This window comes from Channa argus, chromosome 4, assembly GCF_033026475.1.
Source record: "Channa argus isolate prfri chromosome 4, Channa argus male v1.0, whole genome shotgun sequence".
Taxonomy (NCBI): Eukaryota; Metazoa; Chordata; class Actinopteri; order Anabantiformes; family Channidae; genus Channa; species Channa argus.
In genome coordinates this window covers 1,009,836-1,027,500 of record NC_090200.1, presented here as the reverse complement: position 1 = coordinate 1,027,500, position 17,665 = coordinate 1,009,836, and the positions used below count along the sequence as shown (strand labels likewise).

The following is a 17,665-nucleotide window of genomic DNA, read 5'->3' as shown; positions in this document are numbered from 1 at the left end:
CCTAGCATTTAGACACAGGATAGTTTGTGTGTGTCTGGACACATGTTGATCACAACCAGCATCACGTGTTTAGGACGAAAAACACACTAAAGTTTAACAGACGACTATGATGAAAAGCCAATCGAATAAACAGACAGAAGCTCAGACTTTGGTTCTGTAGGTTTTTGACCAACGTTTGACCACAACTGTTCACATAGTGACATCAGACGACCTTCACGACGACCTTGTGAGAGAGAGAAATCAACATCGTAAAGTGCTTTAGATAAAAGCACTATATAAGTGGCCATTTACCACTGACACCTGGTACTGCTGTAGTTTGACTGATATTACTGAAGTGATGAATAATGAAGGATGTAGAATATCTGTTTATGGCTCAGATCAGACTTTAGGTGAAGTCTGAGGGAGGATGTGGTTTCAGGATCCTCAACAGTTTCTCAGTTGTCTTGGACTAAAAATACACAGGAACAAAGTGTTACTTGGACCCATTAATCCGGTTTCAAAATGTCTCTGAAAATAGTAAAAATTAGTACTGAACTGATACTGAGCTGATTCCAGCTGTGACGACTATGTCCTGATAAACGATCGGCCTTCTGTTGAGCTCAGTTCCAGTTGTTTACGTGAAGGTAAAGTCACTTTTTGAGGAATCTTTTACAGCTCAGGCTCCATTTAGGATCTTTTAATCACAGCACATGAACTTCCTCACATGACGTTTTCCACTGTCTCACAACAACAATTTTTACATTATTAGTGGGAGAGCTGTAAGCACAGCTCTCACACTATTGAGATCCTTTTCTTTATTATTATTATTATTATTATTAGTGTGATTGCTGAAAGCAATCACACTATTGTTGTTTCCAGTATTTAATTTTTTTATTATTATTATTATTATTCCGGATTCTTCCGTCCGTTTTTCGGCATGCTAAAAGTCCTAAGTGCTAAAAGCTGTAAACATGGTTCCAACTGTAACATGTTAAGCATGGTTGGGAGAGGTGTGCTATTACCCTGTGTGCTGATAGCTAATGTACTGTAATTATTATGAATATTAATATGCATTTTTTTTTGAATGGAAAGTCTATAGAAGTGATGTTTAAACTGCAATATCTCAAAAACTACACATGGTAGCATGATGCAGCTTTGTGCAGTGCTGTCCCATGATGAAGTGCTTCACATGTTACAGCGTGAGCTCCATAGCGCCACCGTGTGGTCAGCTATCAGCATGTTTTTGAGCGTTTTTTGACATGCTACTACTCCTACACGCTTACAGCTAGAAACATGGTTCCAACTGTAATATGTTAAGTACAGTTAGGAGAGATGATGTATTACTCTGTGGGCTGACAGCTGATGTACAATAATTATTATGAATATTTGTATGATTTTTACTTTGCATTGCCGTCTATGGGAGCAATCTTCACATAGCTATATCTCCTAAACTACACGTGATATTGTTATGAAACCTTGTTTACTACTGTCCCATGATGAAGTGCTTCACATGTTACAGTGTGGGCTCTCTAGCGCCACCGTGTGGTCAGTTATCAGCATGTTTATGTTAGTTGTTTTGACATGCTACTAGTCCTACACGCTTACAGCTAGAAACATGGTTCCAACTGTAATATGTTAAGTACAGTTAGGAGAGATGATGTATTACTCTGTGGGCTGACAGCTGATGTACAATAATTATTATGAATATTTGTATGATTTGTTTTTTGCCGTCTATGAGAGCAATCTTCACACGGCTCTATCTCCTAAACTACACGTGATATTGTTATGAAACTTTCAGGAAAGCTGCCCCATGATGAAATGCTTCACATGTTACAGTGTGGGCTCTCTAGCGCCACCGTGTGGTCAGTTATTTAACTCGTTTTTTAATTCAAAAAAAATTTTTTTTTCTTTCTGATTTCACTTCTATATTGTACAGGGCCTTTAGTACTACCAATCACCACCACGCCTTCATTTTATGGAGTATCTTCAAATAAAGTACATCAGTGTGTTCATTGAAGCCTTTTGTCACTCACAGTTTTTGAATTGTTTCGATAGGACTAATACTTTTTCATATTTTGAGCATTTTGCGAGGCATAGTCTCAGCACTTTTCCAGCCTGCCTTTGCATTTGGCTCACATGACTCAGCAGGCAGGCAGCGGGCAGCAGTCATTGTCATGGTAACGGACACAGCTGCATGACGTCATGTAATCAGCCTCAGAGCTGTGTCCACACACTTTACCTGAGTTTTTCTCCCTCAACATACACAGTGGAGACACACACAGACACACACCCTCACAGACAGGAAATACCCTTTCAAAATAAAAGCCTTTCATAATATGTTATCCACTTTTTAGCATTTAAATGCTAAAATGACTTTGTGGTGAAGTTTCCCTACACACACCCTCACAGACAGGAAATACCCTTTCAAAATAAAAGCCTTTCATAATATGTTATCCACTTTTTAGCATTTAAATGCTAAAATGACTTTGTGGTGAAGTTTCCCTACACACACCCTCACAGACAGGAAATACCCTTTCAAAATAAAAGCCTTTCAGAATATTTTATCCACTTTTTAGCATTTAAATGCTAAAATGACTTTGTGGTGAAGTTTCCCTACACACACCCTCACAGACAGGAAACACACTTTCAAAATAAAAGCCTTTTATCATTCTTATTTTAATTATTTAGCATTTAAATGCTAAAATGAGTTTGTTTTGAAGTCTCCCTACAGTGGACACACAAACTACCACGCAGACACAGACAGGAAACACACTTTCAAATTAAAAGCTCTTTTCAACTTTTTTTTTTTTCAACAGTTTTTCAGCATTAAAATGGTTCCTTCATTTCTAATTAGTTACTTCTAGCTTTTTTCTTTACACTTTAATAGCAACTTTTTTACTTTGCTTCTTTTTTTTGTTTCTTTTAACTTTGGGAATATTTACCTTTTCCTTTGTTTCTTACTACTTCTTTCCACTTTTGTTAATCAAGTTGTTGCTTTTTCACTTCTTCCTTTACACTTTTAATAGCAACTTTTTTACTTTGCTTCTTTCTTTGTTTCTTTTAACTTTGGGAATATTTACCTTTTCCTTTGTTTCTTACTACTTCTTTCCACTTTTGTTAATCAAGTTGTTGCTTTTTCACTTCTTACTTTTTTCTTTACACTTTCAATAGCAACTTTTTACTTTGCTTCTTTTTCTGCTTCTTTACACTTTAAATATCAACTTTTTACTTATTTACTTCCTCCATTGTTACTTTCTACTTTTTTCTTTTCTTAATTCAACTTTTCCTGGGATTTTGGATTTTTTCCTTTTCTTGTCATCTTCTTCTTTCTCTTTTTGTTTGTATTTATCTCTCTTCAGCGTTTGCGGCTTTGAACGTACAAACGCCTCTGCTCTCAGCCGCTTCTGAGCGGTCGGCCTCTACCGGGCGACTTAACAGCTCTCCCACGTAATTTCCTTGGAAATTGCCTTTTTCTAGTTTTATATTTGGCTTCTTATCATGAGATTGTTTCAGTCTGTCTGTCTTTAAACTGAGCTCTATGACCATTAAACAAAGTGCTCAGGGCTCGTCTGCAGCTTTTTGGTGGTCAAAGTGACACAGCAAGAAGAGGTGGATTCAGCACATTCACTCGTTAGGTTTGTTTGTTCTTACAAATGTGGCCAATCTTAGAAGCCATTTCCCCCTCGCTGAGACCCAGAGACTCACACAGAGCCCCTGGAACAACATGACTATAGTGTCACTTAAAGATTGTTGCAAATCAAACTTGGAGACATTAATATTCTGGTTGCAGGGTTTTTTTCTGTGATTCTGTTTTTAGAGATGAGCAGGCCGTTCACCCACCACCTGACCACACAGCAGTGTGCACCATAACACCCCCCCCCACACACACACACGATGCAGCTCTGTGGGTGTAAAAACTCAGTCTGCAGAAACTGTGTAGCTGCAGAAGTGAGAACAACATTAAGCCTCCGTAACTTTATAACAAGTGATTCACTTTAACTGCAGATGACACTGTCATTTCACTGGATGTAAATATTTGTTTGATATATTTTCTCAACATGACAAATATGAATACAGCAGCAAATAACAGCAAATGAGGTCTGTCTATGTCTTTTCTGAACAGTTGAGCATTGTGCAGTCATAACGTATAAGAGCAGGACCTGGATCTGCCTTTGACTCTGGACCAGTACAGCTTCACATCATGGATGGAGCTGTGACGTCTGAGTTGGACAAACAAACTGTAAAAAAAAGACACAGAGTTGAAGCAGAGGACATGTGATGTTCTGGTTCTGCTGAGTCAAAGTTCAAATCTAAACCTTTTAGAAATACTGTGGAAAGACCTGAAGATGTTTGATAGAGAGGCTGTTAAAGGGTTCACATACTTTAGCCACACACAAATATATATGACTGGAGTTTTTTACCACAATAAATAAATAATGAAATAAATTTTCTGTTTGTTATTTACGTTTTTCTGCCCACTAACACAGTATCATTTGCAGTACTCGCAGCAACAGTAGTAAAAGTAGGTGTTTAGTAGTACTAATAGCAGTTTGAGTGGTAATATTAGTCATTTGGCCAAACACAGCAGTATCAGATGTAATACTACTCATGGTAGCTGTACTAACAGAAGTAGAGGCTAATAATAGTAGTACTACAATGTACAGTAGCAGCAGCAAATACATTTGCTGACTGATTGTGTAAACAGAGAAATTAATGTGAAAAAATGTCTGTAGTTTTATTAAGATAAAAACAGAGATGGAGACATTAAAGAAGAAAAAGAAGAAGCTGTGACCTCAGTCTCACTTTGTGTTTCCTGTCTGCAGCTGTGGTCAACACTTCACTGTGTGTAACCAGTGAGTCACAGCAGGAACAATGATCACTAATACACAGTATTCAGAACATTTTCTGAGCACATTTCATCAGTGTAAAAGTACTGCATCCAAATACTTCAGTAAAGTTTAGCTCTAATAATACTTATAACAAGCAGTATTTTTATTGTACTGGTAGATATAAGAGATTAGAAACTAATGCATCATGATTTAAAAGGTGATGATTCATTTCAAAAGATGAACAAATGGTTTCTACATGAAATAGACCATAAATAGATCATCCACAACACTAACAGCACTGAACAGGTCAATGTGGGTCAAAAGGTCACGGAGACCAGAAGCAGGCGACCACATGCTGTGTACAGCAACGTTTCCACCAGGACACGACGAGCGGAGTCTGGAGGAGAAGCAGGGGTCTTATGGGGAAGAGTGGAGTATGGTCCTGGCCGTGTAGATAGATCTTTAGATGCAGCGAGGATGAGTGATTTGAAAAAAGGGTAGGTAAATGATGGGAGGAGGGTCCACTCGGGAAGATGTAGTGGTCTGGATCTGCAACACAGAGGCAGACCTGGTAGTGAGTGTGTGGAACTATTGGTGAATCTCCAATCCCTGATGTGAAAAGACCAAATTCCTCTTTACTGACACAATATCAAAACCTCAAAATCCCTTAGCTCTGTGCTTCGTATAAAGTAGTAGGCAGATAATCACATGGCTTGGTAAAAACGTGTGCATGGCCTGATTACAGCCAAGACATAGTGTGGTAAATCCTCTTCTTATAATGACGTGCTTACAAGGGCTTGTGGGCATCTTGATTCTTCTTGGGCAGATAACAGTACTCATAATCCTTAATCATTCAGATTCAGGTGGTTTGGACCACGCAGCATGGTCCAAACCACCTGAAAGAGAGTAGGATGAACTCAGTGAAAGCTGGAAAGTCACACTGAGAAAGCAGATGATCTGGCAGCTTGCTGAGGGAACTGAGGAGGTATATGAACAGAGTAATAAGAGCAGGTGAAACTGATTACCAGTGATTAGTGAAGCAAAGTGAATGTTAAGGGACCACGAACAGGAAGTGACCTCAAAATAAAAGCTTGAAGGAGGAAGTGAAGTTACCAATCCTGACATCCATGTACTGCACCATATACTGCAACATTTCAAATGAAGTCCAGCTGATCTTCCCATGTTCCCATAGTTTCGCTTCACTAGAACGGACACAGTGCTGAGTGTGTGACCTGTTTTCTCACAACTCTGTTCTTTCCTCACAACTCTCTTCTGTCTGACCATTTTTTAATAACATTTGAATTTACAATAACAGACTATACAGCAGTTAGGGAAAAATTCCACTATAGCAGACGCTTAAGTGAAAAAGCTGTCAACAAATTTAAAGAAATTATTTCTTCATCATTTGCTTTACCATATGTTAATACAATGGAAAGTAGTCTCCTTAATGTTTCTCCTGCACAAGTAGATTATCTTGTTGACAATTCTGCACCCTCACTACGTACAATACTCGATAGTGTTGCCCCTCTAAAAAAGAAGGCAGTAAACCAGCAGAGGAGATCTCCATGGTATAGTTCACAAACACGCAACTTAAAACAGGAAACACGAAAGTTAGAAAGGAAGTGGCGTTCCAGAAAGTTAGAAGAATCTCATTTAGCCTGGAAAAATAGTTTAAAAATGTACAAAAAAGCTCTCAGTGATGCCAGAACAGCATATTATTCATCATTAATAGAAGAAAACAAGAACAACCCCCGGTTTCTGTTCAGCACTGTAGCCAGGCTGACTAAGAGCCATAGTTCTGTTGAGCCTAGTTTTCCCTTAACTCTGAGCAGCAATGACTTCATGACTTTCTTTATGAATAACATTGTAGCTATTAGAGAACGAATTCACCAGATCCTCCCCCCAAAAAATAGAGATAGATCTTCATGTACAGCAGTGCTAGAATCATGGATAAGGCCCCAATCCCTGTTAGACTGCTTTTTACCCATAGATCTCTCTGAGCTAACTTCAATTATTACCTCATCTAAACCAACAACCTGTCTGCTAGACCCTATTCCAACTAAGCTGCTCAAGGAAGCTTTACCCTTAATAGATACGTTCATATTAGATATCATCAATCTATCTTTAGAAACAGGCTATGTACCACAGGCCTATAAGGTAGCTGTAATTAAACCACTACTTAAAAAACCCTGTCTTGACCCAGGTGTTTTAGCCAATTACAGACCAATATCTAATCTCCCCTTTATTTCTAAAATAATTGAAAAAGTAGTCGCAAAACAATTATGTGATCACCTTCATAGGAATAATTTGTATGAAGACTTTCAGTCAGGATTTAGAATTCATCATAGTACAGAAACAGCACTGGTAAAAGTCACCAACGATCTTCTCATGGCCTCAGATAATGGACTCATCTCTATACTTGTTCTGTTAGATCTTAGTGCTGCATTTGATACCATTGATCATAACATTTTATTACAGAGACTGGAACATGAAATTGGAATTACAGGAACTGCACTAGGTTGGTTTAAATCTTATCTATCTGATAGATTTCAATTTGTTCATGTTAATGATGAATCCTCCATGCACACAAAGGTTAGCTATGGAGTTCCACAAGGCTCTGTGTTAGGACCAATACTTTTTACTTTATATATGTCTCCTTTAGGCAACATTATTAGAAAACACTCCATAAATTTCCACTGTTATGCTGATGATACCCAGCTATATTTATCTATGGAAGCAGATGAAAAAAAATCAGTTAATCAAGCTTCAAGCCTACAAGACATAAAGGCCTGGATGTCCCACAATTTTTTACTTCTAAACTCAGAACAAAACTGAAGTCATAGTATTTGGGCCCAAAAATCTCAAAGACATGATGTCCAACCATATTGTTACTGTAGATGGCATAAGTCTGGCCTCCAGTACTACTGCAAGGAACCTTGGAGTTGTTTTTGACCAGGATCTGTCCTTTACCTCACATATAAAACAAATCTCTAGAACAGCCTTCTTCCACCTACGGAACATTGCCAAAATTAGGAGCATCCTGTCTCAAAGTGATGCCGAAAAACTGGTCCACGCATTTGTTACTTCTAGGTTGGACTACTGTAATTCCCTACTTTCAGGATGCCCCAGTAACTCCCTAAAGAGCCTGCAATTAATCCAAAATGCTGCAGCAAGAGTGCTGACTGGAACTAGTGAGAGAGATCATATTTCACCTTCACTAGCTTCTCTCCATTGGCTTCCAATTAAATGTAGAATAGAATTTAAAACCCTGCTTCTTACATATAAAGCTCTGAATTGTCAGGCTCCATCATATTTAGAAGATCTCATAGCACCATATCATCCCAGTAGAACACTTCGCTCTCAGAATGCAGGCCTACTTGTGGTTCCCAGAATTTCCAAAAGTAGAATGGGAGGTAGAGCCTTTAGCTATCAAGCTCCTCTCTTGTGGAACCAGCTCCCAGTTCAGATTCGAGAAGCAGACACCCTCTCTACTTTTAAGTCTAGGCTTAAAACCTTCCTCTTTAATAAAGCATATAGTTAGTTATAGTTATGCTGCCATAGGCTTAGACTGCTGGGGGACCCACCCCCCAATGCACTGAGCTCCTTTCCTCCTCTTGACCATCTCTCCTCTCCTCTCACCCCGCAATTCTCACCACTGTATGTCGTTAACTCTGTGTGTTCTCTCCCGTAGTTGTCTTTGTCCTCCTCTGTCCCCCTCTCTCTGTCCCTTTCTCCAGGTGTCCCCCGGCTTTGAAGCTGTGTGTCTTCCAGCGTGCAGCTACTGGTCCTACCAATCTGCCAGATGTTTTGTTGTTGCTTTTGTTGCTCTGTTCTTTTCTCTCTCCCCTTTCCACTCACCCCAACCGGTCGAGGCAGATGGCCGTCCACCCTGAGCCTGGTTCTGCTGGAGGTTTCTTCCGTTAAAGGGAGTTTTTCCTCTCCACTGTTGCCTATGGGTTGCTCCAGGGGTAATTGTTGGGTTCTCTCTTTATACATCTTTATAATCTTGACTTTATTCTGTAAAGTGCCCTGAGATGACTTTGTTGTGAATTGGTGCTATATAAATAAAGTTGAATTGAATTGAATTTTCTGTGTCTGTCTCTAAAAGCCTGTCAGAGAACAGGAGACACTGCAGGGTTATTCATATAAAATGACAGGTTTCTGTGGTGATGAACCCAACGCTGCTTGTTGCACAATAATCTAAGAGCAGACAGGGTTCAACAGAGATAAGATCAGTGTTAGAGTCTGCAGAGAGCAGATAACTGCTGCCTTCACATGACTCTGCAGTGAGCTGTGTAATGACTGTGGTGGATCACAAAGCTCTTTAACATTTAATCTGGTCAGAAACACCTGGACCAGAACCTCTGCACTGAGTCACAGTGAAAGAGCTCAGTACAAAGTGAGGAGAAACACACAAAATGACCACAAAGTGTTTTCTACCTGAGACTTCAGGAAGAAGAGCTGCTTCATTTGTTTGTAGCTGCACTACATGAAAACAAGCATGCAACTAGTTCTGGTTCATGCACAGGCAGAACGTGGACGTCTGCACGGACAAATGAGTTAAGCCAAATTAAAAAAGCTCAAACTCCCAGAAACACTTGCAGTTTGTTGACCAACGTGTTTTCAGCTTGTCGTCTTCACCAAGCTCTGTAGAGACTGTGAGAGGAAACAGTGAGGTGCAAAAATAAAGGTGTTGCAAGTATTGAAAACTCATTAAAACCCTGCTGAACAAAGAAAATGCTCTGAAGCTAAAACCTGTAAACTGCAGAGAAACAGGACGTATTTCACTGTGACACTGACTAATTCAACACTTAAGCTCATTAAAATAAGCTTAAGAACATCAGAGCTAATCAGCTTTTGGAGAAATTCGGTGAATGTAACAGTTTCTTTTCCTGACTTCTCATTTATGTTTTTGGTTCTTTTGCAGACACAAATTTGTTTTTTATGAATCATTGATAAGACAAAGCAGGTAGAATTAGTTTAACCAACTTTTAATGGTAATTTTCAAAGGTTTGACTTTTTTTATTGGCTCCATAACTGAACAGTTGCTATAATATCTGACAGTTAGTCAACAGCAGCACAGAAAGAAAAGTGACCTCCTACCAACCACAACACACCACAACACAGCAACAACTACTTTTCCACATAACGTAAAAATAAAAATGCTCTTTTTCACATGACTGAGGGATTTTTCACTGCAGAAACACAGACAAACAAGTTAAGTGTCCAACTAAACAAGTGGACAAGCAACAAGAAGACTTCCTGTGAGACAAAACCAACCCTCTCACAGGTTTGTCTCACAGACTGACAGTGGAACAGGAAGTCCTTTGTCCCAGCTGTGTGAAGGTCAAACATTAATTCTACAGGTGAGAAGACCTGGTGTACAGGTACAGTCCAGGTGTCTCTGTCAGCGTCCAGGATTAGTTGAGTGAGGAAGCTGAACTTTGGAGTAAGTACACTCTGAAGAAGCAGCAGGTGGGGGGGCTCTGACGGGGGGGAACTGGATCTCTGCATACTGCAACACACAGGAAGAGTACTGAGTACCACACAGGAGTAGTACCACTCATAGAAATGATAGTACTAGTAGAAAGAGATCTAGTACAGTATTACATAACCAAAGTGTGGAGATCCTCAGTGACCCAGGTCATGGTTTTTGATTTTTGATGACATCTCTCTTAAATCTAAGAAGTAAAATCTAAGAGGTTTTAAGACTTAAACAGCTTTTTCCCATCTCTAATAAATGTAGGACACAGATGTGTCAAGTCCACAGCTTCCTTAGCTTTAATGTTTGTGTACAGGAGTGGGTCCCAGAACAAAACTGGTCTGATAGCAGGTTGTAGTTAGAATAGTAGTAAAATCTGCAGCATCTCCTAGTAGATATAGCAGTAACTAGTATTAGTACCATTAACATTATCAGCAGAAGTACTGAGGAGTAGCAGCAGTAGGTAGTAGAAGCAGTAACTGTAACAGATAACGGCATCAGAAATAGTAGTAGCAATAGTATTATCTGCAGTAGTACTAGAAGTATTAGTACTGTGACAGTATAAATAGGTTTGTTCACCTGCTGTGAATCCAGAGTTCCTGTGTTATTAGGTGAAGGATGAGTCACCTGACGGCTACAGTTCTTCTTCTTCTTCAACCAAATCAGTGAACAAAGCAAACCTGCAGCAGAGCCTCAGGTGAGTCACCTTCAAACTGATTCCACTTCACATTCAAACACCAAGACGCTCTGCTATATATACACTCACCACCTGCTGGGTTTTCTGCAGATGAATATGTAAAATACACAAGATATAGTTTGTAGCTCACAGTGTGGCCAACTCAGTTAGGAATCTAATGATCTTCCTCATGTGATAGAATGCACACAGAAAAACACTGAGCATCGTCCCTCATGCTTCCTGTCTGCTCTAGCACCAATCTAATAAGGCCCCAAATGCTAAGAGAACAACTTTAAACTAATCACAGACTCACCCAGTAAGAGGAAGACATTCAGGACGTATGAGCTGCATATCACAACCTTATTCTGACACATCACGTCGTGCTGCTGATCGTTGTTTGGTGGACTGGGAGCAACATCTGGGGAAGAAAGACTGAAAAAGTAAATGGTCTGCACTTGTATAGCGCTCTCAGCTTTAGAGGACACATCATACAACTTTGAATATTTCACATGTGCTCAGTCCTTAAAAAGCTCATCATGGTCAATGCTGATGCTGACGTGAAGTTACAGACTCTTTTTTCTTTTCTTGCTCAGGGGGATTCAGACAATACAAACCCTGCATTGTAAGCACCAAGAATGTACATTTCAGATTTCTACCTACGTAAAAACATGACATTGATCCATGTGAAAGATTCATATATTACTAAACCACATGTCCAAACTGTATCAGCAGAAAGCTGCATGTGTCTCTATATGGACTCAAATACTGTAGCTGTGACTGACTGAATCAGGTGCTGTGTCAGGACACAGGTCTTTTCCAGGTCTTTTCTTAGTTTTGGCAGCTATTACAGGCACTTTATTGAGGATTAGCTAAACTGGCTGCCCCCCTTTACAAGATAGTTTTTGTTCTGGCAGAAAAGAACAATTTTTACAACCAAGATTCCCCAACACAGGGTTCCCAAACTTATCCAAGCATTGGTTTCTGGCTGGGGACCCCCTTCTGCAAGAAAACCCATGTAAATGGTGTTTTGACTGGCAGGCAGACAGAAAGCAGGGGAACAGCAAAGAAGATTTCAACATTTATATGGCACATTATACCTGATTATTTCAAGATTTAGAGCTGGAAATCAACCCCCTGGACTGAAAGACAACTATGAAATCTCTGCTTTAGAAACTCAAGAGGCCTGAAAGAAGCATTTGTTAAAAAAACAAAACCAACCTGAGACCAGACTGAATGTGTCCACAAACTGAATGTCACCATTTATCCTCCTGCCACAGAAGTACAGTCTGCAGTCCTCTGCTGTGATGTTGGTGATCAGGAGGCTGTTTTCCCAAGCTGAGTATTTGCTTATAACACTGGACACGAAGTACTCAGTATCTGCAGGATCTCCACTGAAAGTGCGGCTGATGTGTCCTCGAACCTGACTGACGAACTCCACGTACCAGTACACATCTACATTATCCCCTGAACAGTTCAGAGTGACGTTCTGACCCAGCTCCACTTTGACCTCTGTCACGTTCTGGGCCTCTGCACAGACCAGAAACACCAGCAGGATCATCCAAAGCAGATCCATGATCAGGTTCAGTATCAGAAACTAGAGAGACTCTAAACCAGCACAGCTCTGATCTGATGCTGCTCCGTGTTCACACTGACACAAGTTCTTCACTTCCTGATTCACAGAATGATGATGTCATATATAAAGTCTCCAGATCTAAACTACAAATACATAAGCCAGGCTCACCAGACGCTCAACAACTGGAACTAAAACTTGTTCACCCCCCTGTACCTTCTGTATCAGGAAGCACTGATGTTTGTTTGAGTCAATAACAGAGTTTGATCTATTTCTGCTAATAAAACCAATCTCAAAACAGTAATACTAGTAACACTTCACAGAAATGTGAAAGGGACATTTTTTCAGCTAGAACATTATTAACATATGTGTAAGTAAAAAACAGGATTGTACCTGGGGGAGCAGTGGGCAGTGAGCACTGAGGACACACCTGGGATTCGATCCTGCAAACTCGGACCCCGATGTCCTACCCACTGAGCCACCATGCTGTTTTTAGTAGTGGGGTTAGTTTGCTGTGACTGAACCTCAATGATTATATAGTATATAATGACATCATATACTGTTAGTATTACTACTATAGTGTTACTGTTGTAGTGACACTACACTACAAACGAGTACTGTGAGAGTCACAGTATTAGTAGTATAGAAGTACAGAAGTATAGAAGTACAGCAGCAATATTTGTATGTTACCACTACAACTACATGAGTAGTGGTACTAGTTAAAGCAGTACAGGCAGTACCTGCAGTAGCAACTGTGAAGTGGCTCCATCTTGGGTCACAAAGTTGTTACTGCAGAAAAAACAAATTATTGACCTTCAGCTTGTATTTCAGAATCAAAACTTCAGTTTGTTATTTAGCAGGTTCAACGTTCTTTGAAAACATAAAGAATCATATTCCTTTATGTTGCACAAGTTATTTTTCCTCAAACATTCTTTGCTTTAGTGCACTAATTGTTGTGAGCTGGATCAAATGGACATTTATGGACACACATATACTGTTCATACAACACTACAAACAATAATACTAAGTTGGAAACACACACAAATACTGAAACAAGGAAAATACATAAAGTACATTGTTTCCTCGCAGCTGCTGCAGGTGTCAACTGAAGACAATACAACCAACATGAGACAAAGCAAACTAACGTCCACACAGATTATTAGAATGACAGAGTTACAGCAGTAAACACAAATCATGTGCTGATTAGAGGTGTGGCTCACTTTCTTATGAATGTTCAGCTGTAGCTCAGCTTTTAAGGCAGTCGTCCACGGACCACAGGGTCAGCAGTTCAATTCCCGCTCCCTCCTGGCTATGAGTGAAATTGCCCCAAGTGGGTCCGGAGCACAGCAGCCGCTGCCATTGGTGTGTGTGTGAAAGGGTGAACGAGAAGCAACTTGTAAAACGCTTTGGCTCAAACAGGCCATTTACCATCACAGGGATGAGACGTTCGTGTGCAACAACAAGACTGTGCTGAATGTGATGACACTGCTTTCAAATAATCTCATGTTTTCTACCAAAAATACAAAGCTAAAGCAAAAATACATCTACAGATATGATGATATAACTGGGACCCGGAGCCTATTTACCCTCAGACTGAAGAAGCTGCTTGGAAAATGTTTCTAACCAAGAACTAAGTCCAGCTGATGTGATTCAACCTTTGGATGAGCAAAGCTGGATAAAAGAGAATCTTCCCTGTGAATATAAATGTTTTCTTATGTATTTGTTGGGTCAGCATCAACACATTAATACAAAAAAATACAAAATACATAAGGAATCCTAAGTGCTGTTATTCATAGGGTTTATCAGAGCTGTCAGACAGTTTTAAGTTGAACAGCAGTTGAACAGAATAACAGAGATCAGAGTCAGATGGAGGGAGTTCAGTGTTACTCCAGTGATATGAGCTGATGATCCAGGAGCAGGACTTGTTGCAGCACGTTCACCTGCAACATGAACAAGAGAAAACAGCTTTAACACGTCATCTGAGGACAATTCAGACTCTAGTTACTGTATCTGAACAAACCCAGGGAAACAAAAATTCAGTCTCCTGACAGCATCCTGTAAAACTTGGAGACTGAGCTAATAAGTTGTCTGAAAACAACCAGACATCTGTTGGTTTTAGGAGTTAAATTAAGACATTTGAGCTGTGATCTGTATGAAACTTCTAAAGGGTTTGTAGAATAGTCGTAACTGAGATGTCCGAGTCCATTTTTTTAGTTGTCATGAAGTGACACAAACACAAACCAGGTCCAGCAGGTGTCAGTGTTACAGCACAGAGACACTGAGACTGATTCTGACTGTTTTTGGAAGCAAGACTCACAGATTGTAACTAAGTAGTGAAAGAGAGCAGGAGAAGTTGGAGATGAACACTGCTGTGTTTTTAATCACATCTTTTCCTTAAGTCTTAGTCCGTCCTCCTAAAGATGCATAGAGGGAGAAATAAAAGACACAAGGACAGACATCTGTTTCTGATGACAAGGGCTCAGCTGGATCAGCTGTCAGTCAGACTCTGGAGTTACTGGGATGATAGTTTGTATTTGCTCATATGCAAACTGTCCAAATAGTATCTACAGTTACAATCTGTTATTATGGACACAGTGATTTTATTTCTGTCCCAATCTGCTTGTTTCAAAATGTGTCATTTAAAAACCTGCATTCTGTTTTTTACTGTGCTCAGATTGAAGCAGTGTGTAAATGTTCCTCACTGATCAGATGCTGCACAAAATATGTGTTTGTAAAATTTAAATGTGATTATTGCTGAGGAACTTTGACAATTCATAACAGAGTCAGTATGAATATGTGGGTGTGATACTTTATGTTCACTTTACACACAACTCACCTGTGACAGTGACCTGGACTCGCTGCTCAAACTTCACTTTAGGGACTTTACTACTACTACTACTACTGCTGCTGCTGCTACTACTGCTGCCACAACTACTACTACTGCTACTACTGCTACTACTACTACTGCTACTGCTACTACTACTTAGTAGCAGTAGCAGTAGTAGCAGTACTGACACAATGGGAATTCTGTGATGTGGGACAAACTGTGGTATCATTACATAAGTACCTGATCTGCTGCTTTTGTACTTTTACTTCATGGGAGCTGAGTTTTCTGATGAAGTACAGTCTGCAGTTCTCTGATGTTGGTGATTGTGAGGCTGTTTCCCAAAGTCTTACAATCACCAGCAGGATCATCCAAAGCAGATCCATGATCAGGTTCAGTATCAGAAAGTAGAGAGTCTGAAACCAGCACAGCTCTGACCTGATGCTGCTCCGTTTTCACACTGAGACAAGTTCTTCACTTCCTGATTCACAGAATTGTGATGTCATATATAAAGTCTCAGGATCTAAACCTGAGCCACCAGGTTGTTTTTAGTAGTGGGGTTAGTTTGCTGTGACTGAACCTCAATGATTATATAGTATATAATGACATCATATACTGTTAGTATTACTACTATAGTGTTACTGTGTTACTACACTACAAACGAGTACTGAGAGAGAGTCACAGTATTAGTAGTGAGAGCAGTACCAGTGTAGCCCGAGCTGCATGTTTTAGTAGAAATACAATTGACTTGGTAGTAAGGGGCAGACACCAGGGGCAATGTGGGGTTCAGTCTCCAAGGGACACTAAGACATGTGTCCAGAAGGAATGTTTGGAAAAGTGTCCTACAGTAGCAGCAGCAGTATGTGGCTGCAACTTCAACAGCAAGAGTCTTATTATTACTAATAAACAGGCAGGTACTAGAAGTACTAGTAACAGCAGCAATATTTGTATGTTACCACTACAACTACATGAGTAGTGGTACTAGTTAAAGCAGTACAGGCAGTACCTGCAGTAGCAACTGTGAAGTGGCTCCGTCTTGGGTCACAAAGATGTTAGTACAAGAAAACCATTTATTTCAGAACAACAACTTCAGTTTACAGCTGTTTACAATATTTTCTTTATTTACAAAGGTTATCAATAAACCCTAGACCTAAAAATAGTTATACCTCATTTTAGAGCCTTACTCTTAGCCTTTCACACCCAAACTGGAAAACTCAAAAACCACTATTATTTGTTATCGTGTACCGTCCTCCAGTCCCTTATTCAGAGTTTTTGATAGAATTTTCTGATTTTATATCTGATTTAGTGCTTAGTACAGATAAAGTCATTATAGTGGGTGACTTTAACATTCATGTAGATGCTGACAGTAACTGCCTGAGCACTGCGTTTAATTCATTACTAGATTCAATTGGTTTTTCCCAAAATGTAAATAAACCCACTCACTGTTTTAGTCACACGTTAGACCTTGTCCTTACGTATGGAATTGAAACAGATAATTTAACAATATTTCCTCACAACTCTCTTCTGTCTGACCATTTTTTAATAACATTTGAATTTACAATAACGGACTATATAGCAGTTAGGGAAAAATTCCACTATAGCAGATGCTTAAGTGAAAAAGCTGTCAACAAATTTAAAGAAATTATTTCTTTATCATTTCCTTCACCATATGTTAATACAATGGAAAGTAGTCTCCTTAATGTTACTCCTGCACAAGTAGATTATCTTGTTGACAATTCTGCAGCTTCACTACGTACAATACTCGATAGTGTTGCCCCTCTAAAAAAGAAGGCAGTAAACCAGAAGAGGTGATCTCCATGGTATAGTTCTCAAACACGCAACTTAACTGGTGTCGACATCTCTATGAGAAGTACATTCAGATGGATTTTGTTGTAAACTGACAGTTAATCACATGACAAATCGTTGCAGCTCTTGTTCCCGTTTCACTTGTTTGTTAGCTTGTCTCTCCGGGACAGGAGTCCAGGTCAGCCCTCACGTTACCTTGGCTCATAGCAGCTGCCTGAGGTTAAACAGAACAGGTTTCTATTTAGGCGGTGAAGGAATTCATCCAGCTGTTCACTACCTTCATCCCAGTGTTTCCCTGCTGCCTCTTCACCAGCACCTACATACACCTGAAACTAGAACTGGAATATTTTTAAGCTGTAAGAAAACTTTTAGCACTCAGGAGACCTTCATTTCAGGGTCTGGATTAAAGTGACCAGAGCCTTCATCTAGTGAACCTGACTCTTTTCCATCCACGAGGAGAAGCTACAGACACTTTGAAGGAACCTTATCAAATTAAACT

General features: G+C 39.7%; 2 protein-coding genes and 1 long non-coding RNA gene across 10 annotated transcripts in view; 1 reads left to right on the top strand and 2 right to left on the bottom strand.

The window, feature by feature from the left end:
- LOC137125538 (uncharacterized) overlaps positions 1-13,718 on the bottom strand; it is a 119,326-nt gene extending 105,608 nt beyond the window's left edge. The window contains exons 1-5 of one of the 3 annotated variants that reach the window (XR_010914155.1): positions 13,277-13,718; positions 11,280-11,384; positions 10,870-10,970; positions 8,462-10,323; positions 2,794-5,357 (exon numbers count right to left, since the gene is read on the bottom strand). Coding sequence is in view for 2 of the 3 variants with exons in the window: in XM_067501167.1 (XP_067357268.1) it covers positions 10,216-10,323; positions 10,870-10,970; positions 11,280-11,384; positions 12,185-12,539 (669 nt within the window). In the remaining variant the exon portion in view is untranslated. Of the gene's footprint in view, positions 1-2,793; positions 5,358-8,461; positions 10,324-10,869; positions 10,971-11,279; positions 11,385-12,184; positions 13,173-13,276 lie in introns of those variants that run through there. The other 2 variants (XM_067501167.1, XM_067501164.1) reach the window with 2 other exon arrangements.
- LOC137125533 (uncharacterized) overlaps positions 1-17,665 on the top strand; it is a 223,963-nt gene that overhangs the window by 101,854 nt on the left and 104,444 nt on the right. The gene's annotated exons all lie outside the window — the stretch shown is intronic.
- On the bottom strand, positions 14,318-15,418 carry LOC137125579 (uncharacterized). Its single transcript, XR_010914165.1, has 2 exons — positions 15,373-15,418; positions 14,318-14,476 (listed from the first exon to the last, which is right to left on the bottom strand). It is a non-coding gene; the product is annotated as an uncharacterized lncRNA (long non-coding RNA).